This window comes from Drosophila elegans, unplaced genomic scaffold (assembly GCF_018152505.1).
Source record: "Drosophila elegans isolate 14027-0461.03 unplaced genomic scaffold, ASM1815250v1 contig_208, whole genome shotgun sequence".
Taxonomy (NCBI): Eukaryota; Metazoa; Arthropoda; class Insecta; order Diptera; family Drosophilidae; genus Drosophila; species Drosophila elegans.
In genome coordinates this window covers 1,352,207-1,370,093 of record NW_024545578.1, presented here as the reverse complement: position 1 = coordinate 1,370,093, position 17,887 = coordinate 1,352,207, and the positions used below count along the sequence as shown (strand labels likewise).

Genomic DNA, 17,887 nt, shown 5'->3' with positions numbered 1-17,887 from the left:
TTCGACACATGAACAGAGAAAAACTTTATACCACTTTGTGGTTAACCACAGTATTTGTACATTATTGTTTATTGAAAGGCAATCTTCTAATAAATTAAAAATTATATTATTAATTCAAAAATAAACTGTTTAATCATAAAATTATATGAATGAAACCAGACATATTATTTCATAAAATTTAGTTGGACACTTCTGATTTAACTGTCAAATAAATCATATTCATATATCATATCAATCAAGATTAAAATCATCAAGTGTCTAAGAAAATGATCATTAAAAAAACCCGAACCTGTCCATTATAAATAAAGGTTTGAATTTTTCGCGGTGTATTGGCTGACGAACACCTGTTTATACGTACAAGCTACTCACATAACTAAAGTGAATCATCGACTCTCGTTTGACACACTGAATTAGCCCACACTCCATCTCCTATCTGGTTTTATTTAATTTTATTTTTTCCAGACACGTGCCCTCAAAGGCAGACGCATTAAAAAGACAATTTCAATTCTCCACTTGAACTTGAAATAGCCAGAGAAAAACTAAAAGCAGAGACAAAGGTAAATGCAAATGCAAAGCATTTTAATTGCATCTTTAAATGCCAATAATGTGAGAATCTCCCTCGAATCTTTGTTAATTTCGCTAAAAATAGACAATAAGCTCACTCAACTGTTGTTTCTATACCCCTGTTTTTTTTTTTGCTTTCATCGGCATTTCTCTCGAATTAAGTTTGCTTTGATTGATGATGCCCGATTATGAGTCACTCAACTCGAAATATATTATGGAGAAATAGAGAAAAAACGGTGAGATTTGCGCAGTGGGTAAGTGGGTTAAGTTATTTAGATATTTGTATTGACATGTCACGGTGTAATCGGATATAGGGCAGAAATTATTGCGACGATGACTTGTTGAACGCCATAAAATAAGACTAATAAAATGTGGCAAATAAAAGAGGCTAATAAAAATACGCACAATAAATAAAGACCATTAATCAAACTGTCCTCATTGTTAAAAAAAATAAAAATACATATTCATCATTATTCATTTCAAAGGGAAATAAATAACTATTTATACAAAACATGTTGTAAAGTCATGAAAGTTACACAACTTATCTGGTTTTTAAATTTTAATAATAAAAATAATCTGGGTTCACAAACATTATTTCAAAAAATATATAAAAATCGAAATACCCTGCATTATAGAGTTTGATACACTTTAGATATATATGCTTAAAATATCTTCAAATAAATCTTATTTGCCTCCAGAAAATATTCTTATTTTTAAATAAAACCTTATTTTCTGTTAATAAGTTTTAAGCTTTACTAAATGCAGTAAAGTCCGCTCTGTTTTTTTAAAAATTTGTTTTTTACACTCCAATGCAGAACGGAAATGTGATTTTTTCCATCGTTTTTCGTTTTTTGTTTTCCATTTCTGTTTGCCCGACGACGGGCCCCAAAATGGTTCACTGCACTTGACTCTGCGCTTGTGGGCGGATGGGGAAAAAAGGGAGGGGCTGCGAATGGTCGGGGACTGGGTTTGTCAACGCTTTTATCTGATGCCTAAAGCGAAACAATATGCCGAACGACAGGGGAAATGTATGGCAGAGGGTACAGCTTTAATTCTTCTTTTGTGGGGCCTACACACACACACACATACACACATCAGGTGTGAAATATAGATACATACATATGTATGCGAGGGTGCGGTTCAAAGGGTGTAGCTCCAATGGAATGTCGTTCAACTTTTGAATTGCAGAACTTTAAAGATTTGGTAAGAGTTTAAGGGGGAATTGTAATATTTATAAATACAAATACAAAAAAAAAAAATAATAATAAAAGTATATACATATGTCGTTAATACGTTTCCAAAAATGTATCTTTTAAGTTTGAATGCTAAATAACAATAATTGAAGAAGATGTGTATGGAATATGTGTTTTATTTTACAAATTGCAATGCTAATTTACAAAAATAAATATTTAATCATTTGGTATGTACCCAGGAAACTGTATAAAAAATTATTTATTAATTTCAAAACCAATTTTCAGTAAATACCTATGCACCAAAAAGGCACTTCAGTTTTGTTATCACCTAATTAAAGCTCGGAATAATACAGGTGGGTACAATAACTACTCAAAATATATATATATCTTTATATACACCTCTGATCTTCAACTTACCGCACTGCCCGCCATTGAGAGCCAGTCCATCCTTGACCGCTTGCTGTTGCTGTTGGGCATTGCTGCTGTGCAATATGTCCGACAGAGACAAAGACGAGGCAATGAGCTGTCGCTTCTCCTCAAAGTTGAGGAAATCCATGGAATTGCTGCGTTGCGGTGTGACTGTGATGGTCACCGATTTCTGCATTTTGGCCACGACACAGAGTTGTTGCTCCAGTTCCGATTGACCGGCAGATTGGGCGTTTGGTGAATCCGGGGGCGTGGCAGCCTGGGCGGAGGGATGATCAATGCCATCGGTGAGATCGGGCGGTGGAAGTTGCTGTTGCTGCTGCTGCTGCTGTTGCTGTTGCAACTGCAATTGTTGCTGCTGCTGTTGCTGGTAATTGTGGTTTAATTGCAACTGATGATGTTGCTGCTGCTGCTGCTGATGCTGTCCGTAGTATGTAAATGCGGACTGGGCAGTGGCCGCCGAATACGAGGGTGGACCCAATGGCGAATGGGGTGGGGCATGGGCCACCCTAGAAGCCGCGGCCGGTGACAATTGATAGCCAGCACTGCTGACGGGCGAGTTTTGACCATCATGTCCATTGATGGCGGCCACCAAAGTGGCCAGATTATTTCGACTGGTGTTGCCCCTCTGTTGCGCCTGGAATTTGTGCTGCTGCTGCAACTGTTGCAGCAATTGTTGCTGCTGTTGCTGATACGCCATCGGCGGAAGTTGCTGCTGTGCGTTGCTGCTTCCGTTGCTGTTGTTGCTGGCCGTCGACTGTTGGCTCTGCAACTTGTTGCTTCGCAGCGACATGATTGTCGAGTAAAAAGACTCTTACTCCATTGTCACGTGACTTTGGCGGTTCAGCTAATTGGTGGCAAACACGCTTCTCCTGGTTTTGTTTTGTTTTTTTTTCTTCACCCGCACTTCACTTTTCTTGTGTCACTTTTTCAAGGGTTTCACTTTCGTTTTGGCGCCTTAATAGCTGCAATTAAAATGAGGTTGCTGGTTGTAGGTGGCATGGTTGTATGTTGCATGTTGCTGGTGAGTGTTGTTCTGGGGTAGCAGGCAACAAAAACCACTTTACACTTGATTTTAATGGCAGATATTCGAGTTACTGCTGTGTTAATGTGCTGTACTTATATGGCTTTAATTGCTTTGATAATATTTTTTATTATTTAAAGGCAAAAGGCAACAAAAACCACAGTTTCACACTTCATTTTGCACTCCATTATTTATTTTTGTTATTATAATTATTTAGCACTCTAGTTTGTTAAGAACTTATGCTATAAATCTTATAAAAGGTAACTTAATTTTTTTTTATAATTTTCCAAGTCGACGTGAGAATCTTATAATGTTCAGATCATTTAATTTTAATTAATTAAGAAGTGACTAAATTAGTGAAAAACAAAAACAATATAAGATAAGTTTTCCTTTTTAAAATTGTAAAATGAAATACAACAAATTTACATCCTTGTTATGCATTCACTGGTCCATTTTCAGAATCACTTTGCCATCCAAGATTCAGAAACACAATCAACAACAACATTCCCCACATGGTTTTTCCCTTCGAGAAAATTAACTGAAAATGCAGCTTCTATTTCCACAAATGCCACAAAAGCCACAGTAAAAACACACAAAACCCAACCACTTGTCGTTGTCATCATCAAAAACGCTGCAATTGCCGACAGCTGGTGAAGATTTTCCATCCACAAAAGATGGGAAAGACGGGGGCAGAAAATAGAGTGAGAAACACACACTGATGGAGTATATGGAAAATCCATCCAAGGAAATGGAGCATCATCATGTGCACTGCACCACTGCAACACTTGAGCAGAAACAAAAGAAGCCAAAACGAAAAGGATTTCTGGAGGATGGCCAAAGGCAACAAAGGAAATGGAAAAGGACGAAGGGATCCAAAGGGAGAGTAGCTCTCCAAATTGAAGTGTCCGTGGGGAAATCGAGTATAACCAAACCGAGAGGGTTAAGGAAAAGGGGTTAAACGCACGAGAGGAGCTATTTGCGGAGGCAATTTCCAGCTCTTTAAGATAAGCAAAGCGGTTGTTGCGATTATCCAAAAGTTAAAGGAAAATCTCTAAAATATTTAAAATCATTTTAAAGCAAAACAAAATATAATTATTTGTTCACAAAATTCTATACATTTATAGTAAAGCGTTCATGAAATCTATCAAAATCTATAAAACTACAATTTTTAATTTTTTAATGTATTTATATTAAATTTCTTTTTGTTTTAATCATTTAAAATGGTCTGTAACACAACATAACATTAATATGAAAAAAACATAATCCCATTGAAATTTGACTGTTGATCATTGTTATCCACAGAAAATGGCTCAACGCATTGTGAAAAAGTTGAAAAATAAATCCTTAAAAGAACAAAAACTACTCCGCAAAACAAAGTGTGAAAACGCATTTAAGTCCCGCTGGTAAAACAAATTCTTTTTGCAGCTCAGACAAACTGAAACCCAAACTCAAATGGAAAGCCAAAAAGTTTCCCCACAGAATTTAAAATCTGTCCACCTTTCTTTTTTCCCATTTAAACACTCTAGGGAAGGTCAAAGGGCAACCAGTTGTGGCAGCTCAAGTTGGAGAAAATCCTATTAGAATGCATATTGGAACCGGAACGCAGGTAGAAAACTTCGGTTCAGACAAAAGATATGGTAGAGAAAAAGGGAGAAAAAGAGAAAAGGAGAACTGGAGACACGCAAAGTGCACAGGTAAGCGGAATTACGGATGAAGATGATGATGATGACAGGATACACAAAAAAGGGAACCGTCGAGAAATCGAAGAAAAAATAATAAACCTTGCGCGACAGCTGGAACAGAAAAGTTATAAAGGGATTCCAGAGGAATACGAAAAATAAGAGGCAGCTCACAAGCGGAGATTATAGCTGCGGCAAATTTAAATTCAACGTGCGTTCTTGACTCGTTCTGCTTTTGGTTTTAACTTGTTTTCGCTTTTTCTTGATCTTTGAATGTCAACATTTGCTTCCAAACATTGAAGGAAAAATTAAGAAATGGTTTAATTAAATTTTAAAATTTTAAGGCAAGAATTAGTGTTTTTTATCGTCCGCAAATAACAGGTTCCTCATTACCAATTAAGCATTACATATTTTAAATATAGCAGTTGCATTTGAAAATAATTTCATATATTGAAGAGTATTAAAATTAGTTCAACTTGTGTTCGCTTTTTCTTTATCTTTGAGTGTCAAAACATTAAAAAAAAATTAAGAAATGGTTGAATTACATTTTAAAATCTTTAAACATGAATTAGTTACAAATTATCCATTAAATAAAAATATTAAACTATACACATTAAAAATATGACAGTTGCATTTGTGATAATATTTGCATTTGAAAATAATTGTAGAACTCATTTATTAAGAACTACTTAAATAAATAAATGTTTATTAAAAATATATAACAATAAAAAGTACTTATAAGCTACCCTAAAGTAATGCCAGTGACCTAATAATTAAAAAATTGAGATACATAGTAGCTGAACAATTTCTAAGACCATTTCTTTAACCTAAGACCCTTTTAAACCTACTTTTAATGACCGCCCATAGTAAAAGTTTGTCTATATATATGAACATAAATATATATATATATTTCTTTTTTATTTCTTGCTTGGTTTGCTGTTCTACAAAGTCGATAAAAAAAAAGAATTGGTAACCAGAACAGCGTTGGGCGAAATCTTGGCTAAGAGTAACTGTAACTAAGCTTTTGTGGTCTGCTGTCCGATGTTTTGTGGTTGTTTGCTTTTAGTTGTTCCAGTGCACTGACTTTTGGCTCGTTAGCTTCGATTCTGTTTTGAGTCGGCAGTTAGTTAACTATTTTTTTTTACTTTTTTTTTGTGGATTTGGCGCGCGACTCACATTAAAAAGGCGGCCAGGCGAGAATTTGAAGAGAACTCAGGAAGTGAAGGAAAACGGGGGAGGAGCTTGAAATGTGGATCATTGGTTGCTTAAAGGCAATACAAAAAGTACACAAACAAAAAAATTTAGGATTATCGGGTCTCTTGAACTATTTTTTTTTAACTTTTTTCTTTTTTATATCTTATACTGTCCACTTAAATCTTATAATCATTAAATTTGGGTTATATCTCTGCTTATGGAATTTAACTAATTTGTAAGTAAATGTCTTAAGAAAAGTAAACAGTATTATTAATATGACAGCATTAGTGGCGTAATAAAGTATATTTACTATGTTTTGAAATATTAATAAATAATAGTTTACAATTTTTTCACATATATATATATATATATCTAATTTTTTGTCACAGTTGCAATTACAAAACGAAACTTTTTTTTTATGTCGACAACATTTGTTTTAATGAACGTCTATTGAAACGCGGTGCGAAAGAGACGGCGCCGAAAGAAAGAGAGGCGATTAAATTAGCAAATGCGTTGAGCGCAGGGGGTTGGGGAAAAAGGGGCTTCAGAGGGTTAAGGGGGGATGGTGGATAGGGTGCAACATATTGCATATTGCACATTGCACATGTGGAACGACGCGAGCAACTTGCAACGTCAGCAGGCGCATATTAAAAAAAATAGATATATATGAGGAAAAAAAAGCTTCAACAAAGAGTGGCTATTGCCCTCTCGCTCGCTCGTAGTCTTCCGTCTCTTTCGCACTCGCCTTGTGGCAAGTTCATTGAACCTCATTTACAGTTCAGTAGTTTAGCGATTTTATTCTCATGGGAAAGAGACGGAAAAGCGGGCGGGCGCGAGACAAAGACGGACTGAGAGGGAGGCCCGACTTTTATTTTTTGGGGCAACTCTGGCTTTGCAAAAACATAAATTAAATACAGTCCAACTTCTATAAAATTAATCTTTAAATAGTATGACTATCAATTAATTTTTACATTTCCCTGCAAAACAATTCAAAATATCAACAATATTTTCTATTAACACAACTAAAACAACTTTCATATATAATTTTTTACATTTAAAATAAGTTAATTTTTTTTTTTAATTATAACAAACTATTGTTTTTAAAAAACTGAAGTTTATTTTGAGAAAGTTAAGATGTTGCTTTTTGGTTAAGATACAAATTAAACTCAAGTACTAAATATAGTTCATCCTATGAGAATTTCCATTTCGGGGAGTTTCGCCTGTAAAAACCAAACAATGGTTTGCAAAAAAAAAACCAAATAAATGTGAGACAAGAAAGGAAAGCGTTGGGAACTAAACAGTAACAAAAACTAATGCGATTTGCGGCAGCAACATCAGCAAAAAGAAAAAAACCTCGGAGATTCATGGATTTTTCGTTTTTCGTTTGAGAGGCGGCGCCGCCAGCCAAAAGCAATCAAATCCAATTAAGAGCAAGAAAAAAATACAGAAAAAAAAACAGATAAAACGGTGGAAGCAGAATTTTTTGGTTTTCAATAAAAAAAATATTGTTTATGTAAAAGGAGCAACGAAAATAACAAAAGTAAAATAATAACAACTTCCAGCACACGCGACTTTTATACAACAAATTGTCCGAACTCCATAAGAAATATATGGAAAAAGAGGGGCAGAGACAGAGGTGGAGGTGGAGAAAAAACGGAGGCAGCAACAAACAGAAAAGCCAACAAAAACGATAAACGAAACAGCAGCAAAGTAGCAAAACCAACAACAATCAACTCTTTTGACCAGCTGTCGCACAGTGGGCTGCACAGTGGGCCAAGTTGTAAGAAAACTGGTAAAAGGAAACTTCTGTTCAAATCCAAGATGGGGAAATGCTTTTTCTTTACATATTCCGTAGTGTTTTTCAGATAATGTACCTACTACAGAACAAAAAACTTTTCTAATGAGCCTCAAAATGAGCTGATAAAGAAAAGAACCTATTCTTAAGTTACAATTTTAACGGTTTTGTTTGTTTGTATCACTATTTATGCGTTGTTTCTAAATTTGAGTTAACGTATTTCCTTCAAAAACATAAAGTTATAAGCCCAATTGAATATTATATGCCATCCCACAGTGCCCATGCTGTACAATCCATAAGTACAAGTGTTCGGGGTTGCTGCTAATGGAACACAATTCACAATTCACTGGGAATTCGCTGTCTCTATCTCTCACCCCTCTTTTTTCCTCTCCAGCCAACATCCCCCATCTCTTTCTTTCGTTGCAACGACAATGGCAACAAAAGCATAACAGCGGCAGACAGCAAAAACCAAGGGACAAAAACAACAACAACAAAACGGTGGACCAAGAGTCGTCATCCTCAGTCGTTTTTGTTGTTTTGGTAAAAACTTCTACTCCCCGGAGAAGGGAAAGAGATGGGTATATATGGGGTGGTGAAAAGGGGGGGGTGTAGAGGCAAAGTTGCCGGCAGTTAGTGCGTTCCACAGAAAGTTCGCATAAATTTAAATTTGCGCGCAAACGGCGCCCACAAATCCCCAGAATAAATATACAAACAACTACAGTGAACATTCCATTATGGCTATTTTCTGTAATAAACTAAATTTTTAAAATATGTTAATTGATATTTAAATCAACTATCCTAATTGGTATTTTTACAAAATTTAATAAACTCCTAATATCTCACTAAAAAAAAATTGTTTCATAATTTACTACACATTTTTAAGAAACTAGTTTCCTTTACTTTTAATAAGAAAATTTAATTTATAAAACATAAATATCTTTTACGAAAACGTAAGTCAGTTTTATCATATTAAATTTCAATTAATGAAGTTCCACTGTTCAACAAGGAAAGGCAATAAAAGGGAGCAAGAGAATGCGTTTTTTTGGGGGTTGCTGGATGCTGCAAAGGGGGCTTTTCCGAAAAGGGGGTGGGATTTTGTGGGTGTGGGGGGGTCGAAAGTCGGACGCAAAGTGGAGTAAACTGAAGTCTGGAGCACAACAAAAAGTAGTAAAGGAGGCAGAAGAAGAAAATGCCTAGGAGAGGGTGCGAAAATCCTGCAGTATACACACCACTACCAGACTTTTCCTATATATATATATATCTTTGTGGTGGAGAAAAAGAAGAAAAGCAAAGGAATCTGTCTAGACAACATTGTAAGTAGATAAAAATATTTGGTTGGAAAAGTCACCCAAGGAAATAATGAAATATGTATGTAATTTCCTACCCACTCTACCCTTCTCTTTTTCCTCTTCTATCACTATCTCTTTCTTGCAGGTAATACTATTTTTGATAAGGAAGCAATTGTAGCACATTTCTCTGTTATTTTTTCAATTGCACCATCATCAAAATCGTGTTTACGGATAAGATAACACACAATAGCGCTATATTTTTTCACATTTTTCGTGTGGAAATTCAATTTAGCGAACAAGCGTGTGCTGGTGGAAATTAATTTATTTATGCATACTTAACATATTTCTGCATATAAACAAAAAACAGCTGCCTGAAATAACTGTAAAGTATTTTTTGTTTACCCAAATGGTGAAAAGAAAAAAGAGAGAGTGAGAGAGCTTACTGTTTATTTTTGCCTAGTTTATTGTTATTTTCTGTTTATGCTACTTCTATGGCCCCCTCTTTTTGCCGTTTTAACATTCTTTTGTGTTATTGATTTCACTTTTTACGAGAGATTTCTGGATGGTTTTTCAAATAGCAGAGATACAGTCAAGAAGCTAAATAAATAACAAAATTATGGGTTGGTTAGCCCATATATGTTTATACACAACATAGCAGTTTAAATGATCTGAACATTTGAAATTGGTTTTAATTTATGTAAAGAAATACAATTATTTTAAAATAAATTTATATGTTATTATAGTTTTTAATTTGGTGTGCTTTTGCTTGAACACAAGTGTTTTTTTTTTTGTTTTATTTAAGTTGCTTTAAAAACATATTATTACATTTTTGTATGCAATTTTTTTAATGATCTTAAGTTTGAACGATTGGACAAAAGACAATATACATTTTTTATGATATAGTTTTTATAATGGAAAATTTAACTCGAATATCTTAATTATTTATTATTTAGGCATGTTATATATCTGAGAGTTCACTGTGATTAAATTCACATTAAAATATGTTTTTCATTGGCCTTTGTGTTAATTTTTTTGTAGCACCTGTCGCAGCTGATTTTCATTCACAATATTTATTTTTCTTTGTTATTTTTTTAGCTGGGAGACATTCATGGGTGAAATTCCTATAGAAAAACCATTTATTATAAGCAATGGAATTTTAGTTTGTTTCTCAGAGAGAATTTGGTCGTTTGTGTGTATTGTGTGTGTTGAGAGAGAAGTTGTAAAACCGGATTTTCCTTTTGGGCGCTTTCGTAGTTTTGTTGCCTTTTGCACTTTGTGTCGATCGTCGATTTTAAAACTATATTTTGATATTGGTATGATTAAATGTTAAAACAGTTTTCTTCCATTTTCTCTTTCTTTAGCATTTTCGTTTTGTTTACTTTTCTTTTTGATTTTTTTTTTTTAATTTACACTTACACTTGTTGATTATTTAATTTATTTTATTTTTCACAGTTTACTTGCGTTTTCTTTTACTTTTGCTTGCTGAACTTATAATTTATTTAAATCAAACTCACAGACACACAAATGCACGTACCTACATTTACACGCACGCACACACATAAAACGTCAAGCGACGCGCCGCAAAAATAACGAAAAACAACAAAAAACTACGAAAAAAGCGGCGAAAAAACAAAAGCAAAGTTTTGTTATATTTTGCTTTTCACTGCGAAATAAAACTAAATTGGAACTAATATCGTTGTTGATCCGAGTGTTTGTTTTTGTTTACTGTTTTTTTTTTTTGCTTTTTGCGGAGGGACCGCGACTTTGTTTTCGTCTCGACGCTGAAATTTAAATTATTGCCAGAAAACAAGCCTGGTTCTATGTTTATTTAATGGCTAACGCTCGTTGTTTCTTTCTTTTTGCACGGCGTTATTTGTATTTTTTAATGTTTGGGGATCCAGCGATTTGTCCGCGCGCAATGCTCACCAGTCGAAAGAAAAAAAAACACTAGAGGTGGGCAAACATCGATGACAACATCAATTCCATCAATGTTCTTAAACATCGATTATATTGATGTTGCTATCGATATTTCCCATCTCTAGCTTGTGGTGGGTTTGTGTTTTGCAGTAAAATGTTAGCCAAACGTCGTACGAACAGAAAAATGTTAGCCAAACAGCGAACTAACAGAAAGAGAGAGAGATCTTCTGAGTTCTCTCAATCTCAGAGAGCATATTTATTATTATTATTTAACATTTTTTGTCTTTTAGATAAGCTTGTCTTTCAATGATTTTTAGAGTTTGCAGTCTCTCATTTGATATTCGTGAGAGATAACATAGAGTAATAATGCACTTTCAATGTTTCTAAAAAAACCAAATAAAAAAAAAATCCGTTTTATAATTTATTATGGTGGAATTAAGTTTGTTGCAAAGATATATTGTTATTTTTTTATTTTATTATATTTGTTTTTTTATTTTACATTTTTTAAATATTTGACATTTTCAAGTAGAAGCTAGTATTTTTTGGTTTAATACTGAATTTTTTCACTACCTTAAACTCAAAAAAGCAAATCAAACCAATAACATAATTACTCTATGCCAATAAAATATCTCAAATCAGCATTACAGCTCAAAGCCATACGAAACACGACCTTTTAAGAGCCTGTTGTATGAATAACAGAGAATATTTTATCGATACTGAGTAGGAATCGGAAATATTTTTGAGTTCACACAGTTAAAAATAGGTGTGAGGGATGATTGTATTGGTGGACGTCGAGCATTGAGAAGATGCTTCAGGTTCGACATGACGTCACGTCAAACAGCAAAAGCAATTTGAATTTGCTGGGAATCTGCTTGGATGTTCGAAGTGTGGTGAAATGATAAAAAGTAAATAAACTGGTATTTTGCAGCGAAATCAATAAAAGAATGGAGACATCGAATTACCATCGGCTTAGAGGCAATACCTCTGGACGTTTTGTTTAAAAACCTGAAATTTTTGTGTTTTAAGTCATAAAACATCGCTATTTTTGACTTTTATTGACATATCAACGGTGTTTAGTCGTATGTAGTTCTTGTAAAGGCAAAAAAAAGCAAAAGAGAAGTCATTGTTTTTACAAAATAGCGCAAAAACTCTTTCAATGTTTTGAATTTAGCGCTTACTAGCTGAACTCTTCTTTCGCATGCAGGTCTTACGGCAGTTGCATCCTGTTGCTGGTCGCTTGCACATGTTCGAACAGCTGATATCTTCACCACACTGTTCAAACACCGGCGTCACGCAAGCGTCCATAAATTTGCGGGCAGAGCAAATGCCGACTCTATATAGTTTCCTACTCTATGTCTATGGTGAGAGATAAACACAGCAAGCGTTGGTTGGAAGAGTGCAGCTACTGGGGACGGAAATTTAAATTTTATGTTGGCGCCAAACATATTTAAGATTCAATGCTATTTGAAATTTCAGATTTATAAGTGATTTTTTTAAGATAAAGAACATTTCTTATTCACCAACAAAATATGTACTTAAGGAATTTAATTTTGTATTTATTTATTTATTAAAGTTTAGCTCAAAATTCAAATGGGATTGACTTGACTAATTTTTTAACATTTTTTATTTAAATTTTATTTTAGTAGCTTTATAATAAACCAACATTTTTTCTATTACTGTTCAAATAACAAAAAAATCTGCAGGCTTAGATTCCCAACATGTAAATTACTCATTAATAAATATATAACTACATATAAGAAGTAATTACACTGAAATTAACCGGATTGGACTCACATACTTCGCTGTTAATTATGAGAACTTTAATTGAATAAGATTGCCCATTGATTTGCAATTCACACCCACAAAAAAACCCAGCACCCAATGATAATTGCCAATTTGAATGGAAAACAGTAACAGGCGGACAATAAGGGCCTGAAAAAAGGCGGGAAAATATTGAAAATCAATTTGCATTCCACGTCGGAAATATCCAAATGGTAATTCCCCTCTCGACAAACCTAAATCCCTGAAAGCCCTCAAATGAGGCAATCCGCAAATGAAAATCTTTTCGGGGGAAGCGAAAGAAAAACAAAAACCGCACTTCAAAAGCAATTTCACCTTGTTTTCCCAAACACACACACTAACAAACAAAAATAGTGGATAAACAATGGGCGCGAGGCAAATCTCTTATTTTGGTCGTATATAACTTTTCGGTAAGGAATTTCCCAAACTGCTCTTCAAGAATTTTCACGAGTGGTGGCGTCTCCTATTTTTAGGCCCACTACAAAAACACCAAACAGTGCGCATTCGAACAAGTGAACACTCGTTTTTATTTTATTATAAGAAAAAATATTGGCTGCTACAAAAAAGCTAATATTTTGAATACTATTTATACAATTTTTTGGCACATATTTTTTTTACTTACATTGTTATTTAATTTTTTTTTTTCAAAAAAATGTCAACATATTTTTGCACCTAAATTGTAATACTTTGTTTTCTCAGTGTAATTTTATGTTAGTTTCCTTACGGTTTTAAATGTCAACTTGAAAACCATTAATAAAACTTTTCTGAAAATTACATTTCTTTTTATATATTTTATTATATTTTTAATAAGCAACCAATTTTCATAGACTCTAAAATGTGTAACAACGACAACGCCAACCACTAAACAGAACTCATTTATTTTGGTTTTAATTTGAAACGAACAACAAAGCCTCACAAGTAAATATATATACACATACAGACTTTATATATAGTAATCACTATGTACCTAGTATATATAACAGGAAACGGAAGCATCATTTGCTCTAGTTGGATATTTGTTATGAGAGATAGCGAGGTATGAGAAGGGGGAAAATGCAGGGGAAGGGAGGAAAATGGAGGAAAACTCAGCGCAGGAATTTTGTTGCACCAAAAATGCCGGCAAATGAAAAGCGCATGTCCACAAATTAAAAATAGAGAGAGAAATCCAGAGAGAAATACTTTTTCATTGAGAGAGCAAAACAAAAATAGTTTGAAAGCAGCTGGAGGAGGTTTTTGAAGCACTGTTTCAAGCAGTGCATAATTTATAGCAGGCGAGACATTTTGGGGACTGCAAAACTTTGAGAAAATAAAATCATTTAAAACTGATGTTATCAAAAACAAAACAAAAACAAAATTGTATGTTAATAAAAAAATAAAACAAAAACTCATGGTATAATTTCACAACAATTTGACCATTCACTTAATTTTTTTTTCGGTAACAGAACTGTTGAGGTAAACCGCTAAAACCGTCATATAGAATTTTCAAATAGATAATGATTTTAAATTTGGAAATTATGGAAATTTAAAACAAATACGTATAAACATCACATTACATTCTTAAGGTAAAACAAATTTACTTCTAGTTAAATAAAGTGTATAAAATATACGTAAATTTTTATTTTTGTCTTTTTGTGCTGAACACTTACAGTTAACCAAACTTTTTAAAAGATAGCCAGGTTTGACATTAAATGATGTTTTGAATACAAAATAGTAGTACACTGATTAAATCGACAAATAGTTCAGTGTCAAACGTCAAGGCAAGTTTACCCACCCCACCCCCAGAAAATTCCACTTCATTCCGAGCGAACAATTCGTCTTCAATGCCAGAGTTTTCCCGACTTCTTCGCCCCAATTTCCCAGCCCTTCCGCATTTTCACACAACCTTCTTATCCTTCAGTAAAATGAACTTGAGAAGCTTGATAAAAGGGCTGCCATTCATTCATTCAGCTGCTTTGCCGAAAACTGTTCTCAATGCCAAAAGCTGCCAACTTAATTTATATTGTATTTAAAATGCAAAATGCACAACATTCAACAATAGGAGAAAAGCAAAGAAAAGTGGGCGAATGTGGAAAAGTGGGCGGGGGGCACAGCTGAAAAGCTGCTTTAATTTTACAACTTGACAAATTGAATGTTTGCGGAGTGGGAAAAGCGTTACGATAAGGGAGAGCCATTTAAACTGAAAAAAATACAGTAGCAGTTTGAATAGAAACATTTTAAAAGTGTATTTATATAGTCAAATGATATTTATATTTTTCGTCACAAAGGTTTGAAGGTGCGAAAGTCACGGTTAAAATGTTTTCTAAATCCCGAATTAATAGTTTTCAAAAAACTAATGATTTCTCGCAGTGCTCAATCAGTTGCATTTAAACAATGGGAATGCAAAAGGGTTAAAAAAAATGGTTCTGACAAAGGGAAACCAAGACAACCCGTTTGCAAGGTCTTCTCTTTGGAATACTCTTGGTATTTCCTTGCCCTTTCTGAATCGAGGAATCTTTGGCAGTCATAACGATAGTTAACAATCTGGCCAAGACAAATTAACATTGCCAAAGGTCAAATTGCATTTGCTCGGGGAATTTCTGATTGCTTCCGTTTTTTTTTGTGGCCCATTGCTAATGTATATCTCCGAAAACCCCTGCCCCAAAAATAGGTAAACAAAACCATTATTAGAAATGCAGTGCACGCAACGCAAAGCGGCCATAAAGACGTTTGGGCCAAAAGCAGCAGCCAAATTAAAACGAACCAGAAAGCAAAAAAAAAACAACAACAGAAAATGAGCAGACGTGCCACGGTCAAAAGTGACCTCTAACACACCGCCCACCTCCCCTTTTCGTGGGCCACCCACTCCGCTAGTAAAGCCAAAAGTCAACTAAAGTTTTACTATAAAAGACAGGGCATTTGCAATTGTTTAATCATATCAGTTTCTGTTCAATCAGCGGATATACAACCAAACAACAATCAATCCAAGATGTTCAAGTTTGTGAGTATCTCCGGTGTCCTAAGAAAATATTTTTAAAGGATTTTACAAGATAAACTATATACGTAAAGTAAATTTGCAACAACAAATTAAAACGTACTATATAACGTACTTTATTTATTCTAAAGATATTAGGCAATTACCATACAAATTTTTTAGATAATATTAAATATAAAAAAACCAACCAAGAAAATCATAATACCTTTGTGCAAACTTTTCACTTTATCTCTAAAGTCTTAAGACTTTATTTATTTTCCTTGGCTAATCAAATCCTTGTTTTCCCCCAACTTTTCAAATAGTTCGCTCTGTGTGTGTTCGCTCTTTTGGCCGTCGCCTTTGGAAAGCCGCAGTTCCTGACCGCCTACAGTGCGGCCTCGCCTGTGGTGGCTGCCACACCCTACGCCTACTCCGGCGGAATCTATGCTTCGCCGTACAGTGCAGCCTACACCAGCGGCGTCTATGCCTCGCCCTATACCTACGGAGCTTATCCCTACAGCTCACTGTACCTGAGACGTTAGGATAGTCCCGTGCAACGAATGATCACTGTACTACGATAATTGCTGATGACGACGACCTAATGAACAAATAAACCTGATAAAACAGATAAAGATTCGCAATCCAAAGGCCAGCTATTTGCTGTCATTTGCTTTGAGCAACTGCAGCTTAAAAGGGCTGCAAAATGGGCGGTTCACGGGCTCACACTTAAAAAAAAAAACACTACAAAAAAATAATATGGCACCTTTGAAAGATCTTAAAAAATATATACAAAAAAAAGGGAAAAATTAAAACTAAGCTTGCTCAACTCTTAACGTTTTATTGTTCTATTCTATTTGTTTATGTTAATAAAATTGTTGAAATATTGAATACAAATTCACCTATCTTTTTTATTTCAAATTTCAGTTGAATCAGGTCTTTAAAAAAAAAATTAAATATTTATCTGTTCAAAATTGCGTTTTTTTCTCGCTGTGCACAGTGGTTGTGTGAGTGAAAAAAGCGTATTTTAAAATATTTACGAATTTGTTGCTATCGTTGTTGCTGGTTTTGCTTGGCAATTTCCGTTAGCTATCAAAAACATTCGCATTCGCTCGTATATCATGTTTCATGTGGCAATGGGAGGGCTAAAGGGGTGTGTGGCCCAAAGGGGTTAAGGGGCGGCAAAAAGGGGCGTGGCGCTGAAACTGTCGCTAGCATGCGTCGGCGTGAATTTGCATCGCTGCTGAAATGTGCAAATTATGGCAACTAACTTGCTTCATGTTGTCCCAAACACACAATGGGATAAGTGGAATACACTCAAAAAAAGCTATTAAAGTCCCTATACAAGACAGACTATTATGACCATTATTATAAATAAATTCAATATTTAGAAAACAACCTTTTTTTGTCTCTACAAAACAATGAACTTTTTTTTTTACCAGCTGTTTAAATTTGTATGCTAAATTCCAAAGAAAGTAGTTTTTATAATCATAGGCATTATTGCAATTAAAGCAATGTAAGTCAATAACATATTTATAATTAAGCAGATTACAAACATTCTAATAAAATATTATAGAATGAAAATAAAAATAAATTTACTAAAAATATAAGAAAATACATAAATGTGAAGGGATTGCAAAGAACTTTCTTTGAGATTCTGCTTCACTTTCCCCCGCTGCCGCTTTCACCCACACTACACCCATTTCCTGTCCACACTTTCCCTTCCTTTTCCTTTCCCTTTCTCCCTTTTATTCCTATTTCTCACTTTCAGACGTCAGCTTCAGTGTCGCCATTTGCATAATGCATGTGTGCTATAATGTAGTGTGTTTGCAGTGTTTGCAGCATCCTTTCAGGCGCAATTGTGCACCGTGGTCCTGTGAAAAAAAGAGCATCAAAATGCATATGGAAATTGGCCCGAAATGAAAAATATGTCCAACATCCTGAATAAATGCATTTAGATAGGGCAAATGTGGTTAAATGTTGAATAATGTTTATGCAAATGCTGTTTTCTAGTTGATTGGCCCAAGGCAAAGGAATTTTAGAGTCGAATAATGTAGGT

The 17,887-nt window shown here is 34.4% G+C and overlaps 2 protein-coding genes across 2 annotated transcripts in view; one reads left to right on the top strand and one right to left on the bottom strand.

The window, feature by feature from the left end:
* The window catches only part of LOC108145804 (phosphatase and actin regulator 4), an 88,426-nt gene extending 77,321 nt beyond the window's left edge, over positions 1-11,105 (bottom strand). The window contains 2 exon segments of the mRNA XM_017271378.2: positions 2,175-3,148; positions 10,581-11,105. Coding sequence (XP_017126867.2) covers positions 2,175-2,976 — 802 coding nt within the window. The 5' untranslated portion in view covers positions 2,977-3,148; positions 10,581-11,105.
* Positions 11,106-15,762: 4,657 nt separating this feature from the next.
* LOC108145807 lies at positions 15,763-16,725 on the top strand. Its single transcript, XM_017271396.2, has 2 exons — positions 15,763-15,858; positions 16,155-16,725. Exons 1-2 carry the CDS (start codon positions 15,847-15,849, stop codon positions 16,371-16,373), a joined length of 231 nt encoding a protein of 76 aa, XP_017126885.1. The 5' UTR covers positions 15,763-15,846; the 3' UTR covers positions 16,374-16,725.
* The last annotated feature ends 1,162 nt before the right edge of the window (positions 16,726-17,887 follow it).